At 43.8% G+C, this 25,435-nt stretch overlaps 1 protein-coding gene across 1 annotated transcript in view; it reads left to right on the top strand.

Annotated features, from left to right (window-relative positions):
• Window positions 1–3,067: 3,067 nt before the first annotated feature.
• LOC144149607 (uncharacterized) overlaps window positions 3,068–25,435 on the top strand; it is a 32,745-nt gene continuing 10,377 nt past the window's right edge. Inside the window, exons 1-5 of the mRNA XM_077681251.1 lie at window positions 3,068–3,201; window positions 6,875–7,060; window positions 10,058–10,326; window positions 14,836–14,948; window positions 20,524–20,650. Of these exons, the coding sequence (XP_077537377.1) occupies window positions 3,126–3,201; window positions 6,875–7,060; window positions 10,058–10,326; window positions 14,836–14,948; window positions 20,524–20,650 (771 nt within the window). The 5' untranslated portion in view covers window positions 3,068–3,125. The remainder of the gene's footprint in view (window positions 3,202–6,874; window positions 7,061–10,057; window positions 10,327–14,835; window positions 14,949–20,523; window positions 20,651–25,435) is intronic.

The following is a 25,435-nucleotide window of genomic DNA, read 5'->3' as shown; positions in this document are numbered from 1 at the left end:
GAATGGTGTTCGCTTGCGCGGCATGGTTATGGTGTGCCTGCTTCCTGGATTTGTGTCGGTTGGGTGGGAGAAAGGTGCGTCGGGTCGGACGGGGATGTTGAGTCATTCCCATGACCTGAACTGTTTCAGCCGGTATTATTACCTGGGCTTGGTTTTTTTTCAGAATTTTGGCATGCGACTCCATGTCCTTAAAGGTAGTAAAGGTACCTTCCCACATTTTGCCACAATCTCTGGCTGCCGTCACTAGACGATCAAACATGTCCAAAGGAACTTAGCCCGACCTTTTAGCCGCCAAGCTGCTCTTGGTCGAGATTTCATGCGGCGAGATGTGGTAACGCGAGGGCAGCGATGTAGAGAAGGCACAGACTAGAAGCGAGGGGGACCGCAATCACCTAGCACGTGCAGCTAGTGAGGATAAGAAAGCAATCACCCATTCCTCGTGTACCGTTGTGGGGAGAGGGAGGTGCGCGCCAATCGCTGATGGGCGGCGCCGAGGAGCCGAGAAGACGAGCAGCCCAATCGGAGAGAGTATGTTCGCGAGATGGGACGCAGGAGGGCGCATATTTAAATGAGTGGACTTGGCGGTAGTCTCTGGAGTGTCATGAGAACGAGTGAAGTCCCGCGCTCTCCGCAAGAGAAAGCGGGCCGCTGGTAGAATCAGGGAAAATTGGCGCGCGAACACAAATGGATCTGCGGGATTTGGAGATCTCCGAATCTCACGCCTGTGATTTGGGAACGCCAGGAAGCTTCGTTTTAACATTAGCGTTCGCGACGCTACCTCAGTGAAGCTGGGCTAATTTGCAAATTTCTGTGATATCTTTTCTCCATTAGCATCATATTCGGGAAAATGCTTTGACTGCTCTGCAGTTAATTCAGCGCGTGGGGTATTTCGAGTGCCCTGGTGATGTGATTGTTGCGCGTAGTTGATTTCCATTATTTTTTAGCCCTCAAACCGTCACTTGTTGATCTCAACAAAAAGAAAAAAATCGTCGCAGCTTGCACTGGTCATTCATGGCTCGAGAAACCGCTGAGCGGCCCCTGTCCCATCTTCGGAGGACCCAGCTGTAGAACCCCACACGGACATCCGTACCTGCCACTGAAAGTTCCCCATGACTGCCGTTTTTTCCGCAGGCTTTTACACCTCTCACAAAGTGGATTCCGTTAGCTCCGCCTAGAACCGGCGGTAACTGCCTTCGCGACCTCGTCGTATGTAGCGCGAGCATTCTTGTGCTACCCACTTGAGGCGCGAACACACGAGAACTGGTGAGTGGAAGAACACGCCGCGAATGCTGGGCAAATTCTTCTCAAAGGTGGAACTGGGCGACGCCGGGTGCTCCTCACGAGGCGGGCGCTCAAGTGGGCTTGGTAGTTTTCTTCGTAATGTTTCGCGAGCGGCCCCAGTCCAAGTTCAAGGATAAACGGTTCTGCTATTAAACCTCTGTTGTAGTAATCGCTAAATGCATTTCCCCGTATAGTACTTCAAAGTTTATTACACCTCCTAGAATCTTTGAAATTTTTTTTAATTTCAAGATAGTTCACTCTCTTTTCAATTGCATAGTTCACTTCTGCGTTTGCACTTCTGTGTTGTAGTTGCTTTTTTTGTAAATAAGATATATCACTATACGACAGGGGCAAAGAAAAACTTGTAGATGGCACGAGTACTCCCTACACACCAGGATATGCAAAAAAAGGTCTGAGCACGTACAGGCGTGCACATCAGAGGCGCGTCTGCGCACGCACCATCCAGGCTGGCTAACGAGCCACATGCTGTCGCACTTTTTGAAGTGCATTAGCATCACTCTTCTGCAAACACACTGACTTTGTACTGACACAACCTGTGCCCGTAGGTTGAATAAAAACGATTGCAATAAGTAGTATCTTTTTAATTAAAGTTTCCTGGCGCGTAGTTCGGCTCATTCGGAAACGGTAACGTTGCCAGTTATGACGGACAGAAACTCGCGAAGCGTAAATTAGTCTTATAACCGCATTGCCTGCTCACCACAAGCGATTGGCGGACACTAAACAGAGACCCGCCGTGGTGGCTCAGTGGCTAAGGCGTTGCGCTGCTGAGCACGAGCTCGCGGTTTGGATTCCCAGCCGCGGCGGCCGCTAATTTGGTGGAGGCGAAAAGCAAGAACGCCCGTGTGTACGAGATTTCGGCGCACGTTAAGGATCCCCAGATGGTCAAATTGATGCAGAGCCCTCCACTATGGCGCGCGTCATCGCCTGCGCTTCGTCGGCGCGTTAAACCATACAATCAATCAACACTCAAGAAAGCGTCAGACAGTCCCTTGTGGTCAGTCGGCAAGGTAGTCATCAAGGCTAACTTCGACCTTCCTGTCAACCACGATCACATGCCGGAGACGACGTTCAAAACGTTAAACTAAGTGCCCTGGTGAAGGGGTTGTTCTATCTACGCAGCTGGAAAGTAACCGCCGCGTTTCATTTTTAAAAGGAAAGATGCATGAATTGACGCTAACCGTCCATAGCGTAGCAAGGTATGGGCATGGTCTCAAACGGAGTAGCTGCTGCTCGTGCAGCCGTCACTGTACGTTCGTCGAGACTCCGTACGCTGCTGAAGAGCGCACAATGCTCAGAAACCCGTAGGCTGCAATTGGTGCCGCGAGCTGAGCGAGAGTTTAGGTAAACTATTGGAAGGCCGGGTAATGCAATGATATCACAGACGGCAGGAAATGCGCTGACAGGGCGGGCGAGGACACCTCGTGAACACTGCCCGGCATGCGCTAAGCCATGGCCCAGCGGATTCCGATGAGGTGACGGTTATTGCCCGGCAAAGAAAGCATTGATTCTTCATGAGGCACCGACAGCTCCTCTATCTTCTGGGTGCTGTGTGTAAAGAATTGCACATCGCTGTGAAAGATTACTTTCGGGACTAGAACAATGGAAATACCAACGATAAACGAGAAAAGATATATGATTGCGCTGAATTCGCATAATGCCCCCTAAAGCCCACATAACCTTGCCCCCTTTGTTTCGCGAAACACGATAAGAAAGGTGGAATTGATAAATAAAAAACGCCAGCAACGTCATTGAGTAATCTTAGGCGTTGGGTATTTTTCTGCGGTCTCCAAGCGAAGGCACACTTTCGGCCGCCGTGCACCGATATGGGGCCGCGTTGGCAACTTTTCGCGGCTGCCTTCTGCATAGGGTTCGTGGCTGCTTGCTGCGCGAATGGCACAGGTAAGAGATGTTGTCCAGGCTAGGTTTTATTATTTACCCCTTGCGGAATTCATAAAATATATCGTCTCGTTATGGAAGAAAAATTTGCGCCACTCTTCGTATGAATATTGAGGGCCGAAATTCCGAGTTATGCCATCTAAAACTCACGGTGCTCCTATCGCAACCTACCATTCACATTTCTTTTTTACGTACAACCATTATCGGTAGTCGTAGGCTCTCCCGAAGATAAACTGCGGAGGAGTCAACAAAATGCAAAGAAGAGCGCCACGCATGAGAAATGAGAATAAAAACCATTTACGATAGTATATTTGTTCCACAGGGTCCTCAGGAACTTTGGATAGTGCCATAAAAACGAAGTGTTTCTTATAAAGGCACACTGATTTGTGCTATTGTGGCGAACTGTGGTGTGTGTGATAAGGACCCCCGTGATAAGGACCCCCGTGGCATAATTGGGCTCACAGCAGTATTGGCGATGTCAGCAAAATGCCTGGCTGTCATTTGGTTATGGTCTAGCAGCTTCTTTGGGGTGGGGCGCCGTATAACAAATTTGAGATGGAACATGTGACGGTAGTCGTAGAGCCCTGCGCAACTGTAGTGTTTAAAGTGTGGGGTATTAGTGCAAACCCGTGGCTGTTCGTTTCGACGGCTTGTTTATATCTAAGTAGACGCCCAGCTACTTGGCTGATTGTTGGGTAATAAAATTTATCACCATCGTTATCAAGCTTTTAGAGCGGAGCTTTATAGCACTAGTTTTCGGGGCACCAATACGAGCGTAGACCGAACATGTAGACAAAAATACCTGCAACGTCGATTGAGCTAAACATAGGTGCGGTGCGCCCTTAAACTCATGGTCTGGGTGTCGTGTGGGCGCGCTTCACAGCTGCGGTAGACATCCTCGCCTACCGCAGGGGTGTAATCTGTAGATGACACTATAACCAAGTTTGCGTACAAACGAAATATTACACTACATGTAAAACAGGAAATCTCCAATGGCTGGAAATTGCCAATGGCCTAAGTCGGTTATTTTAATGTGGACGTCACACATGGCATTGTGCTTGTTATCTATGCGTTACTCGGTTCCACTAATAACCCAATTTGACAGCGTGGAATGGCACTCATCTTTTTCAATTCGTTATGATCAAAAATGTTCAAACATCATTGTCTCAATATGATAGAGAAAACTAGGGCAGTCCTTTGCTTTTTCTCGTCGTTCAATTGCTTTTAACAATTCTAACAACAGAGAGTGAAACAGCAAAATTCCACCAAAGTTACTGGTATTTACATGAAAAAGGTCCTACTTGATTGACGGACATGAAGATAATATATTAATGCATACATGGTTATGATGATGGTTGGATTTCTTGGCGCAAGGCCACCTGCATACATGATTTAAATATTTCATAAAATGGGCAGTCTAGAGGTGAGCTGCTTATAAAAATGTTACCGAGAAAACAAACAGTAAAAGTGGGCGGATTTAACAGTTTCAGAATTGGTGATATCGGACCCTCTGGATGACACTCAGCACATAAAGAAAACTTTTATGTCTTTTAAACAAGTGGCCTAAGCGTTCCCTTTAATGAAGGTCTCCGGAAATTTGTCGAGAAAAAATTCTGAAAAAAAAAACGATGTAGGCGATGGTATTTTTTCAAAAATAACAGAGACACCAAAGCGCTGGGACCTAAAGAAGGAAAACGCTTGTCCGTATAGACACTCTCTTCGTCCACTCTCTTCGTCTTGCTGTTCATGCTGGAAGCATAATTCAGTAGAGTACCAGCTCGAAAAATTCTCACGTTAGGGATTGTAAATCAGCTTTTTTGTTGAGAAAAAGTTCCGTTTAACGAGATAAGATAGAGTGGTGTAATGCGATAAAGCGTGCGTAAAGTTATCTAAACTTGTTTAAACGTATACAAACTTTTTCCATTGAAATTTTCTGGTGTGGAAATTTGGATCACTAAGCGCACCTTGAGCTATTCAATTGATTATGAGTTACTTATGATGTGCATGGGCGAGGGTAGCTGATATTCTGTGACGCACTTCTACAGACTAGAAACTATACATTATAGTGAGTGGATAAACACAGGGACCAACTAACCCATCCAAGTTCACCCTGCAGACCCTTCAATTTAGATTTCACTGTTTGTTTATGCTTGGGTGGTGGTTGGATATCGCGTCAATCGACAGCGACCTCATTATTCTTTACAGGGCACAACGAAAGCTCTTCGCCTATTCATCGTAAGACGTTAGGCTCATGATAACCCCGACATGTGCGCAACTGGAATTCAGATAATACGCCCTTGATACACACTCCCTCCCTGACAGCGTTTCCAGAAACAGCCTGACTTATCAAAGGGCACGGCCACACGCAACCTCTTGAGTACCTTTTGCGTCGCAACTAGCGGGACAAAGGGTACTCATATAGCAAGATCCACTTATGTCATCCGGGGCCGTTCACCGAGCTGACAGCCGACCCAGTACCAGACCGGGCCCTCAGCGCTGCAGTAACTTAAGTGTTCAGCTCTTCTACCGACTGAATAAAGGGCCCTTAGCTACACGCATATACTCTCCGCAGAGCTTTCCAACCGAACTAGGGGTAGGGTGAGAGCTCTTTTGCTCATAACTCTTAGTGAATCACGTGTACTGTCTAAAGTCCTACATTTACTCTTTTTCTTCAATTCCCGCCGATTTCTTCAGGAGACCCCTTTCGAGTTTATTGGAAAGTCAAAGCATCATGAACGTCACTATTAGTTACGTTGCATCGCTAGTTGCCCCCTTGGGGACTACATATACCTGTGCTATAGTCAGAGACTGACGATTGCCGCTTTACCAGTAACTTAGTTTACCTCTGTGTCCGATTCCTTCTCTTTTCAGCCAACCTGTCCTGTTTTCTCCCTAACATAGTAGCATGAAGAAAATTTGTACGCCGTCTAAACATCGTTTTTTTTTCATATGGAGAGTTTCTCTCTCTCTCCCTCCCTCTCTCTCTCTCTCTCCCTCTCTCTCTCTCCCTCTCTCTCTCTCCCTCTCTCTCTCTCTCTCTCTCTCTCGCTCTCGCTCTCTCTCTCGCTCTCGCTCTCGCTCTCTCGCTCTCTCTCTCTCTCCTAGCCGTATTTTTTTCATTCACTTGTGACTCTCTGCGCCCTGTGAGCATCACAAAGGGATCCCGAATTAAAGATGTGCCTTTATATTACACTGCGCTGCGCCTCTGGTTAATATTTGTTCCTCATGAACTAGTCTATCTTTATTTGTGTTTATAGTTGCGTACGTGCATGCCTATAGCGAGCCGATCGTTTCACTTTCATATCCCCCACTTCCCTGCCATGGCCGTGCTGCATGACTTTCGGATGCCCCAGAATACTAAAGCCACGATTAGTGTTAGGTTCTTTCAGCCTAGGGAATGCGGTTTATTACTTTTTATGGCCATTTATTACATTTTATTGCCATTTATTGCCTTTCTATTTTTTTAGGAGCTTTGACTTTTATAGAATTGGTTTCATCTATGGGATGGTAGAGCTATCGAATGTGGGAACATTACGATACCTATCTTGAAGACAATGATAGTAAGGCCCACCGAAAGTTTGCTAGGAAAGTATTCAATGAAACCAGCGATTAAAGTGAACTGTGTGATTGAACAAATTAGCTTTTATATTTTAATCTCAACCCATTTTTTTTTCAGATGGCGGCGATAGCAAGACGATTGTCTGCTACTGGCAGTCCTGGTCGCACAAGAGGCTGAAGCCTTATACTTACAACGTCGACGACATTCCTGTCCATCTGTGCACGCACGTGATCTACTCTTACGCCAAGCTAGACAACGAGGCCACCAGCTTATATCTAGACGAAGGGTTTGATACCGGAGTAGGTAAGCACATGTGTTCCCACTTGGTCTGTATCGCAGTTCTAGCGCGAAATAAGGGTAGAATTGAGAGGAACACCCCCTTCTCCTCCCCCAAAAATAAGGACAACTACAACACTGTATTCAATTTTCTTTTCTTTTTTCTAAGACGCCTCCAGGAAGCCTACTCGTTCCCTTTCTGCTTTTTCTTCCCTGCCAAGAGTGCATCCACACACAGTCGCAAAAGCGCCGAAATGCGTGTTCAGCGACCCAAAATTGCTGCTGAAAATATCAACCCATTGGGTCATGCAATAGTTCATAGCCCTGAAAATTTGCATTTTTAGTATACCGTAAATATCTTTCCTGCTAATCGGAAATGATGTTTGCTGTATTTTACTTTGTCCAGCAAATAATGTGACCACATGACGTGATACACTATATTACGGCGATGTTCATGAATGATTTACAAACTTCCCGTAGACATGATCGAAGTGGAAGCTGTGATTCCGGATAATTATAGCACCGAGTATGTGAATTAAATATTTTCAGTACACGGGAAAGCCATCAGCATAAATTAAAGCAGAGCCAGAAATGACGTAAATTGTAGAAAAGCACCATGGATATGGGCAAAGCAATCTAGGTACTAAAATCAAACCTTGATTCATATGACGACTGTAGGGTTGATGCTTTGCCATATTGGTGAAAAGATCAGGCAATATCTGTGATTTCGTATATTAAAAAGCCTAAAAAGAAGACCGATTTCCGTCTAGAGTTTAACACAACGTACGCGAAAAAGCTCATTGTAGCTAACGAAAACTTTGTTGGACACTAATTCGCCCTAAACTGGTGTATACCTGTGCAATGTGGGACCCTGCACAATAAAACATAATTTATCTTCAAGAATCTGTAGAAAATCGCTCAGCTCAATTTATACTTTTGAACTAGATACGTACCACCAGTGATTCTGTATTGAGGAATAATTCGAATCTACCAAGCTTGCTGAATCGCCGAAAAAGTTATCGTCTTTGCCTGTTTCCCGAAATCCTTTCCCCAACCCATTTATGAAACATCGACCATCATTTCAAGTTTTTGGATCCACTTTGCCGCGCGAATACATTCTCAAAATTCGTTTCTCCTCAAGTCGCGTAAGGAATGGAACCACCTTCCCTGCCGCATTGTGCCCATTGAAGAACCTGCTTCATTCAACAATGCACTTTCTTTATATCTACTGCAGTACCCTGGCTTCTAAAATGTTGTTCACTCACTGATTTTACTTCTACTTACCACTGTCGTGCACTGTAGCCCACCCAAACTTTAGCTCATTAAGGGCTCTACGGCTCTGCATGTAGTCTAATAAATATATATAAACACATGTTCGGTTGTCTCGCACTGTTTTGGTGCTGCATCAGCCACTGTTTTAGCGAATGCGTCAATACAACCTTTGGGTTCCTCGTACGACCAATAGTTCACATTTTGAGCATTTAACGCACCGAAACAGCACGTCGCTCCGGAATAATGTCGACCATTTCAGGGTTTTTACCGTGCGCTTAAATCTCGACACATGGTCGTTTTTGCCTTTCGCATCCTCATTTGAAAGCTGCCACTTCATCTGGAATTGAAACCGCATCTCGAAACTTAGCAGAACAACGCCCTAGCCACTGAGCCAGCGGGATGGGTGGCATCGAGCAAATATTGTTAGTGGTTCCCCTGATTTCTTTTTGTGCTGAAACATAAGTGCCTAAAGCGCCATCGGCGTTCAAGTCTTGAACACAGGGAATCATATCTCATTAGTTTCAGGGATAGTTCTTGAGTGTGATATATAATGAACAAGAGATTGCACGTAACATTTGATGATGACGTAGTACTCGTGGTTCGGGTGATAATCACTGAAGCTTTGTCTGTGGCGAATGTTTCTGGATCTTTTTTGCTTTCCGGGTAGCTTTTGTGTATACGCCGTTCCTGTCGCTGCCGCGTATATACCAATAAATACGTGCGGATCTAAAGGCATTTCGGAATAGCTAGACGGCAAGCACTAAGAATTCTGGCCTCTTTGGGCTTTGGTTGTCTGGATAAATAATTCAGACTTATAAAAACTATACTTTATACTGTAAAATAAAACTAGGCGGTCGAAAATTTGACCTTCAGGGAAGCCTAAACAAAGCCGTTGTGCATTTTCCATAGCAACAACACCGATATTTAGGAAATCGTTTCACTATATCGAGCGGAAAATGAATTGCAAGGGAAAACACAACAGGAAATATGCTGTCAAGGTTCACGTTGACACGAATCTCCCTATAAAATGAAATTTGACAGGTGTATGGGCTCCAACACTTGCAGTTACCTAAGGCAGAACATACCCTTCCGATACATGATCCTTCAACAAGGTCAAAATTGAATTGAAACATCGTAACGATGCACTGGAGCAAATCCAAGTGCCGAATTTTTCTATTCCACACGAGTAATAAGAAAACACCATCCTGGAGGCTGCTGAAACCTTCTTAAAGGTTATGGAGAAGCCTAGAGAACATTTGATTTATGAGAACGACCTCTGTTTCACTTTTCATGAGGTTCTTCTTCCTAGCTACGTTGCTCAAGTCAGTTGTTCTAAACGTTTGTTGTACTTTCAGTTAAAAATATCAGGTTATTGAATATAACACAACGTTTTTTTTACTTTAAGAGGAGCATGAATAACCGTTTATTAGCAAAACTTTCACTGGGGCATCATAACGTATCGGTTGCCGTGAAAGCACAACAAATATGCAGAAGAGCGCACAGTGTGGAGTTTTCACGAAACGGATGTAGACCTTTCGTTGCTTCACTGCAAAAGTACCCGACAAAGATCCTTTACTTTCGTTTCACTGCAACGTCACCTTGCTAGTTTCCATTAAATGGTCGATAAATCTGCACCACCACCGAACGCACTAACGACGACTCAGAACAATTCGCGAAACTAGCTAATTATATTCTTGTGATCGTGCGGTCGTGATATGTGCCTAACCAATATTCGTACACTTCACCTCATAGCTGGGTACCGGCACTTCATAGACCTCAAAAGAAGATACCCTTCGGTAAAGTTGCTGCTCGCTTTGGGAGACCGCTACGGAAGTGACTTGGCTGCATGGAAAAATAACTTGGACAACCCTATGAGGCAGTTTCAAGTCCTGAAATTGCTGTACCAACTCCTCAGACAATACAATTTCGACGGTGTGCACTTCAACTGGGAGTGGCTTCCCGAAGTGGAGGGTGTTCGGGCATCCGGACCCACCGCCATGTCGTTCGAGAAGTTTAATGCGGTAAGTTTTCCTATATTAGCAAACAAAGTGTACCGTAATAACTTTGGAGTTACAATATACAGCTTCTGTTCAAATATCCAAACAAAAATTCACAGCGTTAAGGGAGACAGTTAAAAATACGTTTCTGGGTCGGGCTTCTCCAGGTTCTCTTCTGATTAATAATTACTGCTGCTATTGTGCTATAGGAGCGTCGCATGTATAGAGCACTTTAATGTTTCTTGCAGATTATAGCAGGCCAAAATAATGAAAATCAATGTAGAATACTGTAGCTTAACTGATCCCATATTGTACTATCGTGATACATTGAAATACGAACTACGGAGCGGGTGTCTTCTCCTGGCGAAGGGCCGCGTATGCGCAGCACGAACATGTTACAAGAGTTCTTATCATCCGTTGGTATGAAAAGATTATCGTTCGGCGTGTGAGCACTTCAATTTTTCTTCCCGCCGCTTTCGGCGACCTCTCACGCAAGCGTTATCTAACTTCGTCTCTGCACTGTGTGAAAGCGGCGCACGCAGCTGTATATTTGTGTTTTTACTTTGTGCTAAGCCCCAGCAGACGATGGAACGGCGATGTTCGGTCCATATCAAGGTTGGCCACGAACTCTGGTAACTTGTTTCTACTTCACTTTGCGGCCTGTGACCAAATTGCGCGGCGTCTACTGAAGGCCAGTTGCTCCGTTCGTATTTCAATGTATCACTATGGTACACTCTTCGCCAAAATTTTGTGGGCCACGGTGACCGTGGCCGCAGCAGACGCACAGCCGAGCAGGGGCGCTGCGCTTGCCGCTGCCGGCTGGTTACGCGGCTAAAAAGAGGGATAGGAAATTTCTCGCTTCCTTTCGTCGCGCGATAAATGCAGCGAGACCGGTTTCTCAGAGCAGACGCACTTCGCTTCAGCGCAGGCACTTTGGGCAGCTCTTGTCGCGCCGGACACACTACAAAAGCAAGAGCAAAAGTTCCCCTCGCTCTCTTTAGCCGCGTAACAAGCCGACCGCGGCAAGCGCAGCCCCCATACTTTGCTGCGCGCCTGCTCCGGCCATGGTCGTCGTGGCGCACAAAATTTTGACATAGACTGCATCAGCTTGCAATGGTTATGTTTGCGCTCGCATGTGCGGAGAAACGTAGGACCGCGCGATATCTGTCCGCGTCCGTGCGTATAGCATTTACAATCGCAAAAAATCCACAGGCACCGGCAGGATTCCAGCCTGTGTCTGGTAGACCAGACAGAGTTAGTGTCAGTCGTCTTACCCATTGCGCTACGCCCGTGATTCAAACGGCTTACTCACTCGCCCGTAATGGTGCGGAGTACCTTAGGACCTCCCAATGTCCGTCCGCGTCCATCCGCGCGCACACCACCATCAAGCGAAAATGAAGCGAAATTCGATTTCAGCCGTGAGTTGCAGTTTTCATTTAGGGAATAATCAAAGTGCAACTCACTGCTCAAATCGAATGACGGTCGGGGCACACATCGGATGACATTTCGTGTCCCCGTTCTGCGCACCTTCGCCATCGTCCATGGAGTGGAGATGCTGCCATTTTTTCCTACATATCTTGGCGGTGTATCAATCAGATTGATAATTTAAAGCCACAGGTGGTTCCACTGCCTCAACGTTCGCGGCGTTGTTTTTCAGCACGCTTTTTCAACGTACCGTGGCCCAGCGCCAGAGCTAAAAAATTTTTTCGGAGGGGGTTATGGGTTCTCGTAAAGGAGTAGTTCTGCAGAGAGGAACACTAAGCCTCACTTAGGCACTGCCTAAAAAAATGTCTGAGGGGGATCGAACCACCAACCCCGCCTCCTCTCGCTACGCCTATTCCGTGACTGATTTATGTGGCGATTTTCCGTCCAAAGAGGAAAAGAAACTTAAAATTTCGCGATGTCTGTGACATTGAAGGCAAAATTCTGGAATTAAAGCAACAAAATGAAACTGACAGAGGCTGTTCAATGAAGTCTTATAACCCGGAAACACCCGAAACATTGCGCCGGAAACATACGGTGGGCCTGGGATATTTCGCTTTATTTATTAGCCCCTAAAATTTCCTGTTGTGCATTGAGCGCGCGTTCTTGAGGAGTTTTGTGTGTTTTTCATAAGAAAGGCAGGCGGAAATCCTTTCATAATTGCGTTCATGTGCTGTATAACCGACAGCATGGCTTTATAGAGGTATGCACAACAAGTTACCCGCCTTGCCCCAAATACCTTTTGAGCAGATACTAACGATCTCTTTTGAGAAATCTACTTTACCTATGTGCGAATGCACTGATTAATCTTGACCCGCTGTAAGAGAACCCCTTTAATACACTAAAGGTGGATAACATCATACCATAAATCTGTAAGCTCTTGCACCCAAAAATTGTTGATAAACCGAATACGTGAAGGAATGAGACAAGAGCTGGGCCGGGTTGCGCTTTCCTTCCTTAGCCTTGTTTGATTCCGTTAGATTTTTGTTCGAAATACTCAAGGCAGGATGGAAAATCCGAATAAAAGCTTTTATAACGAAAGCAAAGTAGTTGGTAGCATTCAGCTGCTTGCCGACAGCTTTCGCCTCATTTGAGAGACGTCAGGATTACCAAAAACGCTTCTTGAAAAAAATAGCATCTGAAACGCATCACTACCGGAAAGTCTTCAACTTAAGTCAACAAGATGGCTGGGAAAGACGCCTCGTATCTCGCATAAAACCATAAAGTTTTTGACATCATGGTTTGGGACTACATTTGTAGCGAGATAGGTGGCCAGGCAGTGGAAGTGGTAAGCGAATATATCTACTTAGGCCAAGTTGTGACCCCAGATCCCAACCATGAGGCAGAGATAATTAGAAGGATGAGAATGGGGTGGGGTGCATATGGCAGACATTCTCAGATAATGAATAGCAGCCTACCATTGTCGCCGAAGAAGAAAGTGTATGACAGCTGCATCTTACCGGTACTCACCTACGGGGCAGAAACTTGGAGGCTCACTAAGAGGGTTCAACTTAAATTGAGAACGACTCAGCGGGCGATGGAGCGGAAATTGATAGGTGTAACATTAAGGGACAAGAAGAGAGCGGAGTGGGTCAGGGAGCAAACTGGTGTTAAAGACATATTAGTAGAAATTAAGAAGAAGAAATGGACGTGGGCAGGGCATGTAATGCGAAGGCAAGATAACCGCTGGTCATTAAGGGTAACAGAGTGGATCCCTAGAGAAGGCAAGCGTTGCAGGGGGCGGCAGAAAGTTAGATGGGCAGATGAGATCAAGAAGTTTGCGGGGATAAATTGGTCACAGTTCGCACAGGACCGAGGTAATTGGAGAATAATGGGAGAGGCCTTTTCCCTGCAGTGGGCGTAGATAGGCTGGTGATGATGATGATGATGATGATGATGATTTGTAGCGATGCCTTACCCTTGTGTAACTAAAACTTTCGGTATCGGGTTCTAATAGAGAATAATGGTCCTAACAGCTAGCTGCGTCCGGTTTGTTAATCTGCTTATCATCCCGCTACACTTCCAACGGGCTCACGTATGGGGGATCCGAAGCTTAATTTCTGAACAAGTAAATTTTAACCACTGAACATGTAGCACTTCATATATATATAAGGTAGAACGTCATAAACTATACATCACTGAATACTTCTGCTGTAAATTTATTCGCTTGGCAACACTGGAAACGGCCATGGACAAGGCCGAAGCGCCACATACATGGCACGGACGTATCCCCCAATCTGCAGAAAAGAAAACACCAGCGAGCGTCGTCTGCTGCGTTTCAAACTGATTCTCAACGCTGGGGTCAAGAGAGATGTTATCATTCGCAGTCACCTTGCAGTCGAAGAATTACTTCGCGTTCGGTGCGGTATAGTTTAGAACTTCAAACACACATCATATCCTTAGCACGGACAAGTATCGCTATCCTGCAGAGCCGGATGAAACCAGTGATGGCGCACTCACATGGTTGCCTGCATGCGTGCCTCGCCAGTGAATGCAACCTATAGATCAAGCATTGTAACCTTTCCGTACAGCAAAGACCATTCCAGGGTATCTTTTAAACATTATGTGCAACATCTCGTCTGCCAAGCATGCTTTTGGGGCTGCGAAACTTCAAAAAGAGTTACATATTCGACGCCGCTATCGACATCCAATAATTGACGTTTGTTGACGAGGAAGTTTCGAACAAAGAGTGGGTTTTGCGAATTTCACATTTTTGAACGGGCTGAGCGCGTTTCTTTGTTAGCGAGCAGTGTTACGATGGAGGTGTTATCTCCCACTCAGTCATTTCATGATTACTCGACAAGAACCGAGCCATCAAAAACCAGTTTGAAAATTTTTGTATGGATGAGCCGGAACAAGATTTTTTTTGTTTAAATTTTTTTAACCGGCAGTCTGAGTGAGCATGGAAAATAATTACGAATCGTTTGTTATGTTACATGCTTTAAAGCAACATACTCTAACAAGATTTTATGATCACGAAGTCGAATTTTCTATGCTGACTCACCAAAGAAGGTCGCAGGAAGTAATTAACATGCTACCTTTTTTCCACAGCTAATAAAAGGAACGTTCCGTGGACAACCCCCTTTCATAGTAAGTTCTACCGTCAGTTTACCACTCCTAAACTGGAATGGCTCACAAGACTCTTGGATCAAGATAGTCCAGGGGTGAGTGTCGGACTTTCGTTCATTGCCAACCGGCCTTTCTGTACAAAGAAAAAGAAGTCTGCATGGGCATGATATCCTTTTCTGCATAGTGCCTACATAGGCGAGGTCTTTTTTTTTTGTTTCCGGCTTCTATATAAGAAAAGTTACTATTTATAATGCCCTCTTGCAGCTATGACGTCAGAACTGTTTAGCTGAAATGCGTCTTTTTAAATTCCGAACGAGAATAAGGGAAGAAGCTCTGTTATATAATAATAATAATAATGTTAGTAGTAATAATAATAATAATCAATCAATCAATCAACCAACCTTTATTTTCGGTGCCCAGGAACAACCCTAGGGTCTTGGTACTGGTACACCATACAAAAAAAACACTACAATTAAGACAAGACAACACACAAAAACTATATGTATGACATAAACAATAAAGTAAAAATAGTTACAGAAATCTTAGAAAGCAAAAAAGGGAAAAAAAAGAACAGAAAGTCAAAAAATAAAAGGCAGGCTTAGTGTTGCAAGCCATGCCACTCGGCCAGCGAAACGTTCAGTAGATGTGAAAAATAGGAACTATACAAGCAAATATTGAATCAACATGACATAGAGTATACGTATGTAACCAAGGTTTTCTAACAACATATTAGGAAGTTCCAAAAAAAAAGGGGGGGGGAAAAGCTTCAGCATTACCAACACTGACACTAAAACGTACAAATATTCAAGCAACACAAAACAAGAAAAAGTGAAAAGCAAGCAAGAACAGTTTGCACATAATACATAGGGTACATAAATTTGGAATGACATAATGGACTTAAGCTACAACAGTTTTCAACTCATTAGAGAACAAAGTAAAGGAGCTCTGGAATATATCAAGCCGAACGGAATATTCATTATATGCACATTGTATTCGGCAGATGGGCGAGCGTCGGCTATTTAAAGCAACTGGTCTGAAAGCTGGAAATTTTCTGAAAAGTTTATTTGGCAAATTGACATTGATAAGTGTAACCAAATCGTCACACAAAATATTACCATGAAGACCTTTATAGAGAAAGATAATATCAGCTCGCATTCGTCGGCACCGAAGGGAAGGAATGCTTTTCAGAAGAGACATGATGCCGTTTGCGTCGTCTTGCACATGACGGAAGCGGTGCTTAAAGATAGAAAGGAATTTATTTTGAACCCTTTCGATACGGTCACTATTGGACTTGCAAGTTCCATTCCAGACAACAGACCCGTATTCAAGAAGAGGTAAGCAGAGAGCCGAATACAACTTTAAGAAAGGAAGCGGACCTTTAAACTCTCTAGAATACCTGCAAACAGCACCCAGACAACGAAGAGACCGACGGGTAATTTGTGCAATGTGGGAAGAGAAAGTCAGAGGAGAATCAAAAAGTACTCCCAAGTCCCGAATTTCGGTCACCCTCGGCAGTGTGGTGCCTGCAATTTTATAAGGGTATTGCAGCTGTTGAGTTTTTCTACTATAGGAGATAAGTTTAGTTTTTGAAGGGTTCAAAATAAGGTCGTTTTTGGTGCACCAACGATGGAATGACACAATATCAACCTGAAGAGAATTACAGTACTGAACACTACGCACTTCTCTAAAGATTTTTATATCATCAGCGTACAACAAAAAAGAAGAATTTTGAATGGCAGAAGCAACATCGTTAATGAAAATGGAAAAAAGAAGGGGACCCAGAACGGAGCCTTGGGGTACACCACTGGTTGCTTTGTACCTAAATGATGTTTGACCGTCAACACTTACATAGCAATATCGCTCCTTGATATAACAACGTATAAGACCCACCAAAGAAGCGTGTACAAATAATAATAATAATAATAATAATAATAATAATAATAATAATAATAATAATAATAATAATAATAATGAAATATTATTCCTGCTCCATAAACACAGATACAGAATTTGAAACCGCGGGAAAAAGCTGTCATAGACAGCTTGACCGGGCCGCAGCCCCTTTTTGCTCAGCGGCAACATGGCGACTAACACACAGTTATAAGGCAACCGGAAAAAGTAACAATAAAAAACTAACAATAAGAGACCTCCTTCCGTTGCACGTAACGCCTGTTATTTTCAACGGGTTGAAAAAGAAAAATTAAACGAGAAATAAAATAAAAGAATTAAAAAGAGGAAGATGTTTCGACACACATGGCCCGTAATTGACGCTTAGAACATTTGTAGTTATCAAAATTTGTTTACTCAAATACATTTAAAAGAGGAGGCAGGGTATAGTATATGCGTTCTTTCCCAGTGCTCAACCGAGCTTCAGGAACCTCACAAGGTTCCTTATTCTGCAAACGGTACTTCGTTTTTTCTTTGTCGCAACCAGGCCAGATTACTCATACGGTTTGTTTCTTTTGATTTCTATTTTTAATCGGCTACTAAACGTTAGTTGTACGAGTTGTAGATTTTCATAACACCACTTTTAAGAAAAATGTCACGGGTTGGCTTCCTGTAACCTTTGTTATAGACGGGACGAAAACTTCATAAAAGTAAATACCCTATATAAAGGGGAATGCTTTGCTGTACGCCAAATAACTTGAGAATAATTCAAATTACAATAAAAAATTGTACAGTAGCGATTCCACAGATTTGGGGAGAATACCTTAAAGGGCTAACAATACCAAATATTCGAGCCAACTTATTTATAACCTTGTCTACTTGATCATCCAACGACGTGTTTGAAGCAAACACGACACCAAGGGATTTAAAACTGCCCACAAACTGTAAATCTCGCGAATTTAATGTAATTATCGAATGAGAGGGGACCGGTTTTTTTAGGGTTAAATATAACTGCTCTTATTTTTGTTTCACATATACGCATGTACTTGGCATAAGATCATTTGGCAGCGCCTCCTTCGTGAGATTAACAGAATTTTTTGGTTTTGTAGTTTTTATTGGATTTACATACTGGTTTTGTTCGTACTACCTATCTTTCAATAAGAAACCGTGCTAATGTGAAAACAATGGCTCCTACGGAGTACATCTCATGCCACCACATTTTTTCCGCAATGCAATGTTCGTTGAATTGGTGTTTTTTTTTTTTTTGTTGGGGACAAGCAACCTTTGCAAAAACCTCTAAAACCCGTACGTCCGCACAATAGCGCCAGAGTCTAAAGCAGGTATTTTTTGCAAAAACATATCAAGCAAAAGCAGGTCCTTTTGTAAAACGTATTCGTGGTTAGAGCATTTTTAGCAACTAAATATTGTGATACTCATTTATTAAAGGACCTAATTCAGGGGTCGGCAACGTGCGGCCCGGCGGCCGTATGCGGCCACCGGGTAGCATTATGCGACCCCCAGCACAACGTCGGAAGCTCCACCCCTCCCTGTTTCACTTTATACCTGACGGCAGGCAGGCCAGTTTTGACCTGAAATGGGGTTAGACCGAAGAAAAGGACAGAAAATTGAACGGTTCCAGTTGACATTGTTCCCCATATTCACTCTCAGCTAGTTTTTTGTAGAATATTATTGGCAATTCAATGAATGTTTTTCTTTCTTGGGCTGCTTAGCCCCCGCCCTCTCCCCCCCTTCTCCCCTCCCCCCCCCCCCCCCGATTTGCCTCACGGGGCTCCACCTTTCGGCTTCATGCAACTCGGCCCTTCACTTGAAAAGATTGCCCACCGCTTAATTTAACTGCACTTTCCCGCAGGTTTTCGTCACAACGTAACGATGTACTTGAAGAGTTCTTTATACGTCTCAATCACGTAAAGAATAATTGCAAGCTAAAGGGGACGCACCAACTAGGAGGAATTAGCTAGCAACCTTCTCTCTAACAGTGAATCGAAATATTTCGATATTTCGATATATCGAAATATCGAAATATTTCGATATTTCGATACGAAATATCGAAATATGAATCGAAATAATATAACACAAAGGAAGGAAAATAACCACTACTAGAAAAAATATGTGCTTAACACAGGTGATCACTACACAACACGTCAATTCCGGCGAAGCCATCCTTTTGAAGCCGGGAACTTGTGATAGATGACTGATAAGAAACGTGGTGATTCATCCGTCTTTCGGGGTTGGGGTTTCTTGAATTCTCAAACTATGGAATCGATAGATAGCGAACGAGGCTGTCTGTTTGTTGAGAAGTAGTGTAAAGGTCCGATGTTGTGTGGAGAGACATGCTCCTTCTTAGGGTAATAATTACCTGGAACATGCTAGTAATTTCCTCACGTTTCGTCTGGTGGATGGTGGGCGCAAAATTCGAAGCGGGAGTTGGCACCGAAAGAATCGGTGCAAACTGCGCCCTGGGCCCGTTTCCATCCTACTGTAGATAGGTAGCTTTTTCAAGCTCATTCATCTGTGCGCGCTGAATTGTTGGCGTGCAAGTGCCCAGTTTATCTTCAAGGCAGTAGGCCAAAGGCGGTGCAAACTAGCACACTTTACGTGTCAGGTGGTGTTATTGATTCATTCAATCTTAGTGGAGCTGAAAAAGTCGTGCTTTTATTTCATATACTTGTAATGAGAGAAGTAATACCCCGTGAACGTAGGTGTTGGCTCATATTATAGCACAGTAGTACTAAACCTCCGAAGGGGCTTACCAAAGAAATGTCAGAATAAATTAAAAGTAATTGCGCAACTATTTTCGCTAGTTAAAAAAATTATTACGCGAAGGTATTGCGCAATCGAATGACAAAACTTTTCCCTCTACGTGTTTTAAGCTGTTAACCCGTGTTCAAACCAATGAGTAACTGAACAAGATTACATCATCAAAGCATCGCAATTTATGCAAATACAATTAAAAGAAGTTCCTTAGGACATATAAATTCACATTTCTGAAGGTGAACGCCTATTGACTAAGTCTGCACCTGACTCTATATCGAGCCCGCAAATGTGTGACGTTTTCCTTTTAGTTGCTATCACGACGGAATTATTAAATCCCACATGAAAACTTACGCGTGAACATCTCCCGATAAATGAACTATCACGCCACATTTTTGTACTGTTTAAACATCCGCCATTGTTGGTAAAGAATAGAAGTATTAGAATCCAGCCGCATGGTTGCTTTATGTTCACTTAATGTGTCTTTCACCCGTCCCTTTCTGTTATTAGAGTGGGATAACGAGCGCCTCCGAATTTTCCGCGTCGTGTACGCGATTTTTGAGTCATGACGGGCCCAATATGCACGTGCCGTGATGTAAATGCAAAGGGGTAAACTCTTGTCAGAACCAGACCGATGTTCAATTAGTTGAGAAAAACTTCCTTGCGCCTACTTTGTTATGTGGTTAGAAAACTAGATCCTTCATTTGGCTGGTAGATAGGTGATTACTACAATTACCGTACGTAGGTTTATCTGAATGATTCTGTTTTTATAAGAAGCGGTGAAGTTCGGGCGTCTTTTCTTACATGAAGCCCCTAGAATATATTGCGACTGCATACATAAAGATGTTCGGAAGCAAAAGTCGTGTTCATTGATGCTTGCAGAGGGAGAGGTTGCCTGCCTGAACTGCTGCTCACGCATTATTTTGCAGGGCGGCATATTGCGTAACGAGTGACACTTGTAGTTCGATTTGCTGGGATGATTTTGTTATAACTATAATTGCCTCCCTACAGGTATATGGACTTTTTTCACCTGAGTAGTCGCTCATTATCGCTGGGCGGCGACATCAACACTCCAATTTCTGAGAGAATCAACTCCAGCGCCGCAAATCTGCTGCAGTCCTCCTCTTACGACGATTTGGTGAGTAGGCGCTTTTCGAAATAGTACGCAGTCAAGAAATGTCGTCTGTATACTGTCTGAGGGGCTGTTGATATATATTAAATAACATCATAGTATTTTCGTAGGTTACCAGTACATGATCGATTTTTTTTAAAGAAGACTTCATAAGTTGCTACTTTAAAGACACGTTCTGGCGCCTACAGCATGCAACACATGCAACACAATATTGATGTCAGTTTAGTCCCTAAAGTAGAACGTAATTTGATGTCCATTTGGTTTTTCTTTGAACTCAATTGGAGCTGCCGCCTTGAACTTAAAGGGACACTGAAGTGAATTTGTCAAGCTCCCGTTTTTGCTTGCACTGCGTAGACTGGCTCAAATTAGCACACTTTTCATCGTTTATCCGGTTGACAAATCTGTAATTATTTTACAAAGCGCGAAAGAAGAAAAACTACCATGCGCGGTTTGCGGCGGCCGCACCAGCTAAGGCTGTGACGTTGGGAGGAGGGGCGCCGTGATTGGACGATGCCCAAGGTTAGCAATCAAACAAGTTTCGGTTTCGGTTTCGGTTCTGTAAAACATAACCAATGGCGTTGTTGGATGGGCATTCTCAATATCTCAGTAATCATCGTACCGCGCTTCTGCCATGTTGTCGGCTGTAAAATGCACAAGATAAGCCTCCCAGGACGGTTTGTAGTCGTAGCATTCACTAGCCGAGACATACGCAGTGCATGAACGCCCTCCGCGTACCCGCAGACGCCCAAATGTCATGCGCTTTTCCCCCATATTTGGAGCTTGCCTCCCTCATGCCTGTATCGTAAAAAGCGTGTTCGCACCAGGCCGAAGGTCTATTCATTCTGGCCTGTGCCCACTGCCTGCAAGCAGTCGGTGCTTATGGCAACAGCACGCCAACGAGAACTCGCTAGCGCGCCAGTGCCAGCCTGCGCGCGTTTTGTGAACTAGTCCGTGTAGCCATGAACGTTGCGGCCCAAAAAAAGGTGAAATCAATATAGAAAACATTGGCGGAAAACAAAAAAGTTAAGTTACAAAAAAAAAGCACGCACCCGCGGGGATTCTAACTCCTGACTTGCAAAACACTTGCAGGGACATACCTAGCAACCCAGAGCCACGGAGCGGGCTCAGTTGGCACTGGTAATATAGGGTATATATTGTGCAACCAGTTTACACTTTGATTTAGTTTTGGCATTTCAAGCAGCTTAGGTGACTATTTGTTGTACTGCGCTCGTGCAGTAAGCATCGCCCGAGTTTCCACAGCAGCTCACGTCTAGCAATTGCATTTCGTAGACGGAAAAGCGTTCGCAGATGCGTAGTCGTGCTCCTGACCGCTGTGCTTGTTCGCCCAGCGCAAAAAAGTGCTTCCCGCGCCCTAGTTTTACGGTGTACGGTAAAAATATCAGTTGATTTTATTTCCTTAGTACCTATATTGACTTCGCTGACTCTTCTCCCGCCTTCAAGAGGCCTTATATTTTCCTACTGGCGTACCAGTCAGCGAAGCGTCGCATGTGCGCTTGTGCAGCGCTTGTGTGAAGTGGCCTTGACTTGGAGCTAGATACAGTGTACAAACAAACCAAGTAAAGAAAGGCACATTATTCCATTCACAAACGTGTCCTGGCTTCGTTTCAACTAAGCGAACGAATTGCGACCAAGCAATTTTTTTTAACCTCCTTGATTGCGACGACCCGCCGGCGGCCGGCGGACGAAACGCTGGGCCGACTGACTCTGTCCGAAGGCCGGGGAGCCGTGCAGTAGCGCAGCCAATTGCTAGCTCATCCCCTCCTGACGTCACACGAAAACGCCACAGAAAAAGGGCGAGCGTAAAGAGAGGAGGACAGCATTTTCTAATTAGTTTTTCTACTAAATAAAATCGCGTAAACGCGTCTAGAGTGGTCGAAACATGGCCTGGGGACTCCGGACTACAATTTGCGCTAGTAATCCCGGAATGTTTACATATCACTTCAGTGTCCCTTTAAGATTCAACATAATACGATAAACATTAAAGTCCTCCGGACAAAAAAGGATGTTATACATCCAGCAACGCTTTGCATGCTGAACGTCGTTCCGTTACCCAATATTGCTGTTCAGGGCGCTCGTTTGGGATAAACCGCAACCATCTTATCCAAAAATAACTTTTCGTAATGCTATTGTCCTGGTTAGAAAGAAAAGAGCTTAATAGCTATTCCGACAAAGTTATTTTTGCCAGCGTTAACAGCTGATACAAATATCCCTCGGGTTTGAAACACGAAAAAACAAATATCCGGTAATCTAGGATGGAATATTACTCAAAAATACAAAACCATCAAGCTGTTCAATGACAACTCTAGCATGACCAAAGCGAAGAACAACTTCTAAACACTGCGTATCTTGCTTCTGGGCGTTTTTATACGGTTCGAGCACCAGAAAAGACAATAACAAGACGCGAAAACAAATGAGAATATTGCCTCCGACTAGGTCGCAGTACGACTTAATCAATATCATCATCATTTAATTACCCTTAAAGCCCTGTCTTGGACATTACATAAGGGAAGAATAGTCAATAAGTTGCGATAACAAAGAGAATCAGCGTTTTCACTGGAGATCCTGTCATCACACTGGCGCGTGATTAGCTGCCCATTGGTGCTTGCTGAGTACGCTGAAAGATAACTTGCGTAAGTTGTACTGCTACATTTACATTTTTGCTGATCACTTCAATGTTGACGAAAAACCGCCTTTATGCACTGGACAATAAAAATATGAAGAAATAGTTTAAGCGATATGCAATAGCTCCTATGTAGCAGCTATTTCTCTATGTCAACATACGTGGCCAAACACATTCATCTCTTCTTAAGCTTATTCTTGTTTCAATGCACCCTAAATCAAATATTCAAGAAATCTGGAGGCTCACCAATCGGGATCAACTTACATTCAGGACGACTCAGCGAGTAATGAAACGGAAGATGAGGGGTGCAAAATAAAGGTACAAGAAGAGGGAGGACGGGGTCAGGGAACAATCGCGTGCTAAGGACATATTAGTAGAAATTGAGACTAAAAAATGGACGTGGGCAGGGCATGTAATGCGAAGGCAAGATAACCGCTGGTCATTATGGGTAACAGAGTGGATCCCTAGAGAAGCCAAGCGTGGCAGGGGGCCGCAGAAAGTTAGATGGGCAGATGAGATCAAGAAGCTTGCGGGGATAAATTGGTCGCTGTTAGTACAGGACAGGGATAATTAGAGGTCATTGGGGAAGGCTTTGCCCTGCAGTGGGCGTGGATAGGATGGTTATGGTGATGATGATGATGCTGATGATTATGGAATCAAATATAATCCAGCTGGCGTGGTGCCAGCGTTATCTAATACTGAAATTTCCCTAATATTGAAGTACCAAATATAAAATTTCCCTACGTTGTGCATCAAAACGCCAAATATTCTTATCAAAAAGGTTTTTGAGGGATTCACAGGCGCTCTGTTGTATTGCGTACTCACTTTGAGCTTCTGAAAAAAAAAATTGGTCCCACCCAGTGATATTATAAAATTTTATTGGATCCATTGACCACGGAAAACAAATTATTTATTGCTCTTTGGCGGACGTCTAGACGAAAGTTGTGTCATTGTTTATGCCGTAGATTTCGTGCCTGATGCGAGGACATTTAGCCGGTTCAAAATGTAATTATCATAACCCGGCTTGATACTCTTAAATATAAGGCTAAGCTGGATTGTCGACTATGATAAGAGTGCGAACTTAGTTCTTATAAAATTTAGGCACCAACGGCTTCATATTAAGATAACGTTGTTATTGTGAGATAATGAGATACACGCCTTGTCTCGGTCTTACAAACACGACCTACGCGTAATAAGCACACTCCTGCACTAACCGAATTCCCTTGGCGCCCTGACAGCCTCAAGGCCTCCTTTCTCCCGCTAACGAATAAAGAACGAAACGAAACCAAGGCTATCAATCACGAATGCTACTTCACTGGACACACATAGAAAACTTGCGGCAAATAAATACGTCCAATTCAAATTTAGACAAACGTGGCATTCATTGCTAAACGTTTTGTAACCTATGGTCATCATCTGTACCTTTGTTCACAGTACATTTATATTTTGTATAATTTCCTGTGTTACTTTAAAATATCGAACTGTTGTGAACATTTCAACCACGGAATAAAGGGTAAAGGGGTTACACTGGTCTAGCAAAATCTACAAAAACAAAACAAAATAAATACAATAACTAAGAAAGGCAAATATAATTTACATCGCTAGAGTGGAACCAATTAGGAAAAATTCAGTAGAAACAATAAGAACAGCTATTGGTACAGTTAGTAATATGGACTACGCAGAATATTACTACATTGAATATTACCACACGTCATTTGACAGCGCAAGAACTGAGGAAAAGGGGGCAGTGAAATGATACACATTATACATAGGTATTTTTTCTTAAATCATTAGTAAATTTTGTGGTATTCGGTATGGCATTGTTTTGGTGGTTGTTGTAGGAGAAAGGGAAAGCTAATAAGTCAATAGTGAAACGAAATGATGATATTCGGACAGAAGGAATTGACTCTGCTAGGGCATGACAGCAGCGGGTGGAAGTCTTCGTCCTGCAATGGACTTGAATAGGCTGATGATAATGATGAGTCTAATGATGATGATCTACGCCATTTCATTTATGCTAACGTGTAATATGCACCGTGTGGTCACTTAAGCTGCTCTATTAGTGGGCTTTATTATTCTTCGTGGTATTGATATACTTTTCAGGACCTCCAATCATATTCTGCATTGCTTTTTCATACTTCATTGCTGAT

This window comes from Haemaphysalis longicornis, unplaced genomic scaffold (genome assembly GCF_048455015.1).
Source record: "Haemaphysalis longicornis isolate Haplotype H1 unplaced genomic scaffold, Haemaphysalis longicornis Haplotype H1 scaffold_8, whole genome shotgun sequence".
NCBI classification, from domain to species: Eukaryota; Metazoa; Arthropoda; class Arachnida; order Ixodida; family Ixodidae; genus Haemaphysalis; species Haemaphysalis longicornis.
Note: the sequence above shows the minus strand (reverse complement) of the source record. Positions and strands in the feature narration are given on the sequence as shown.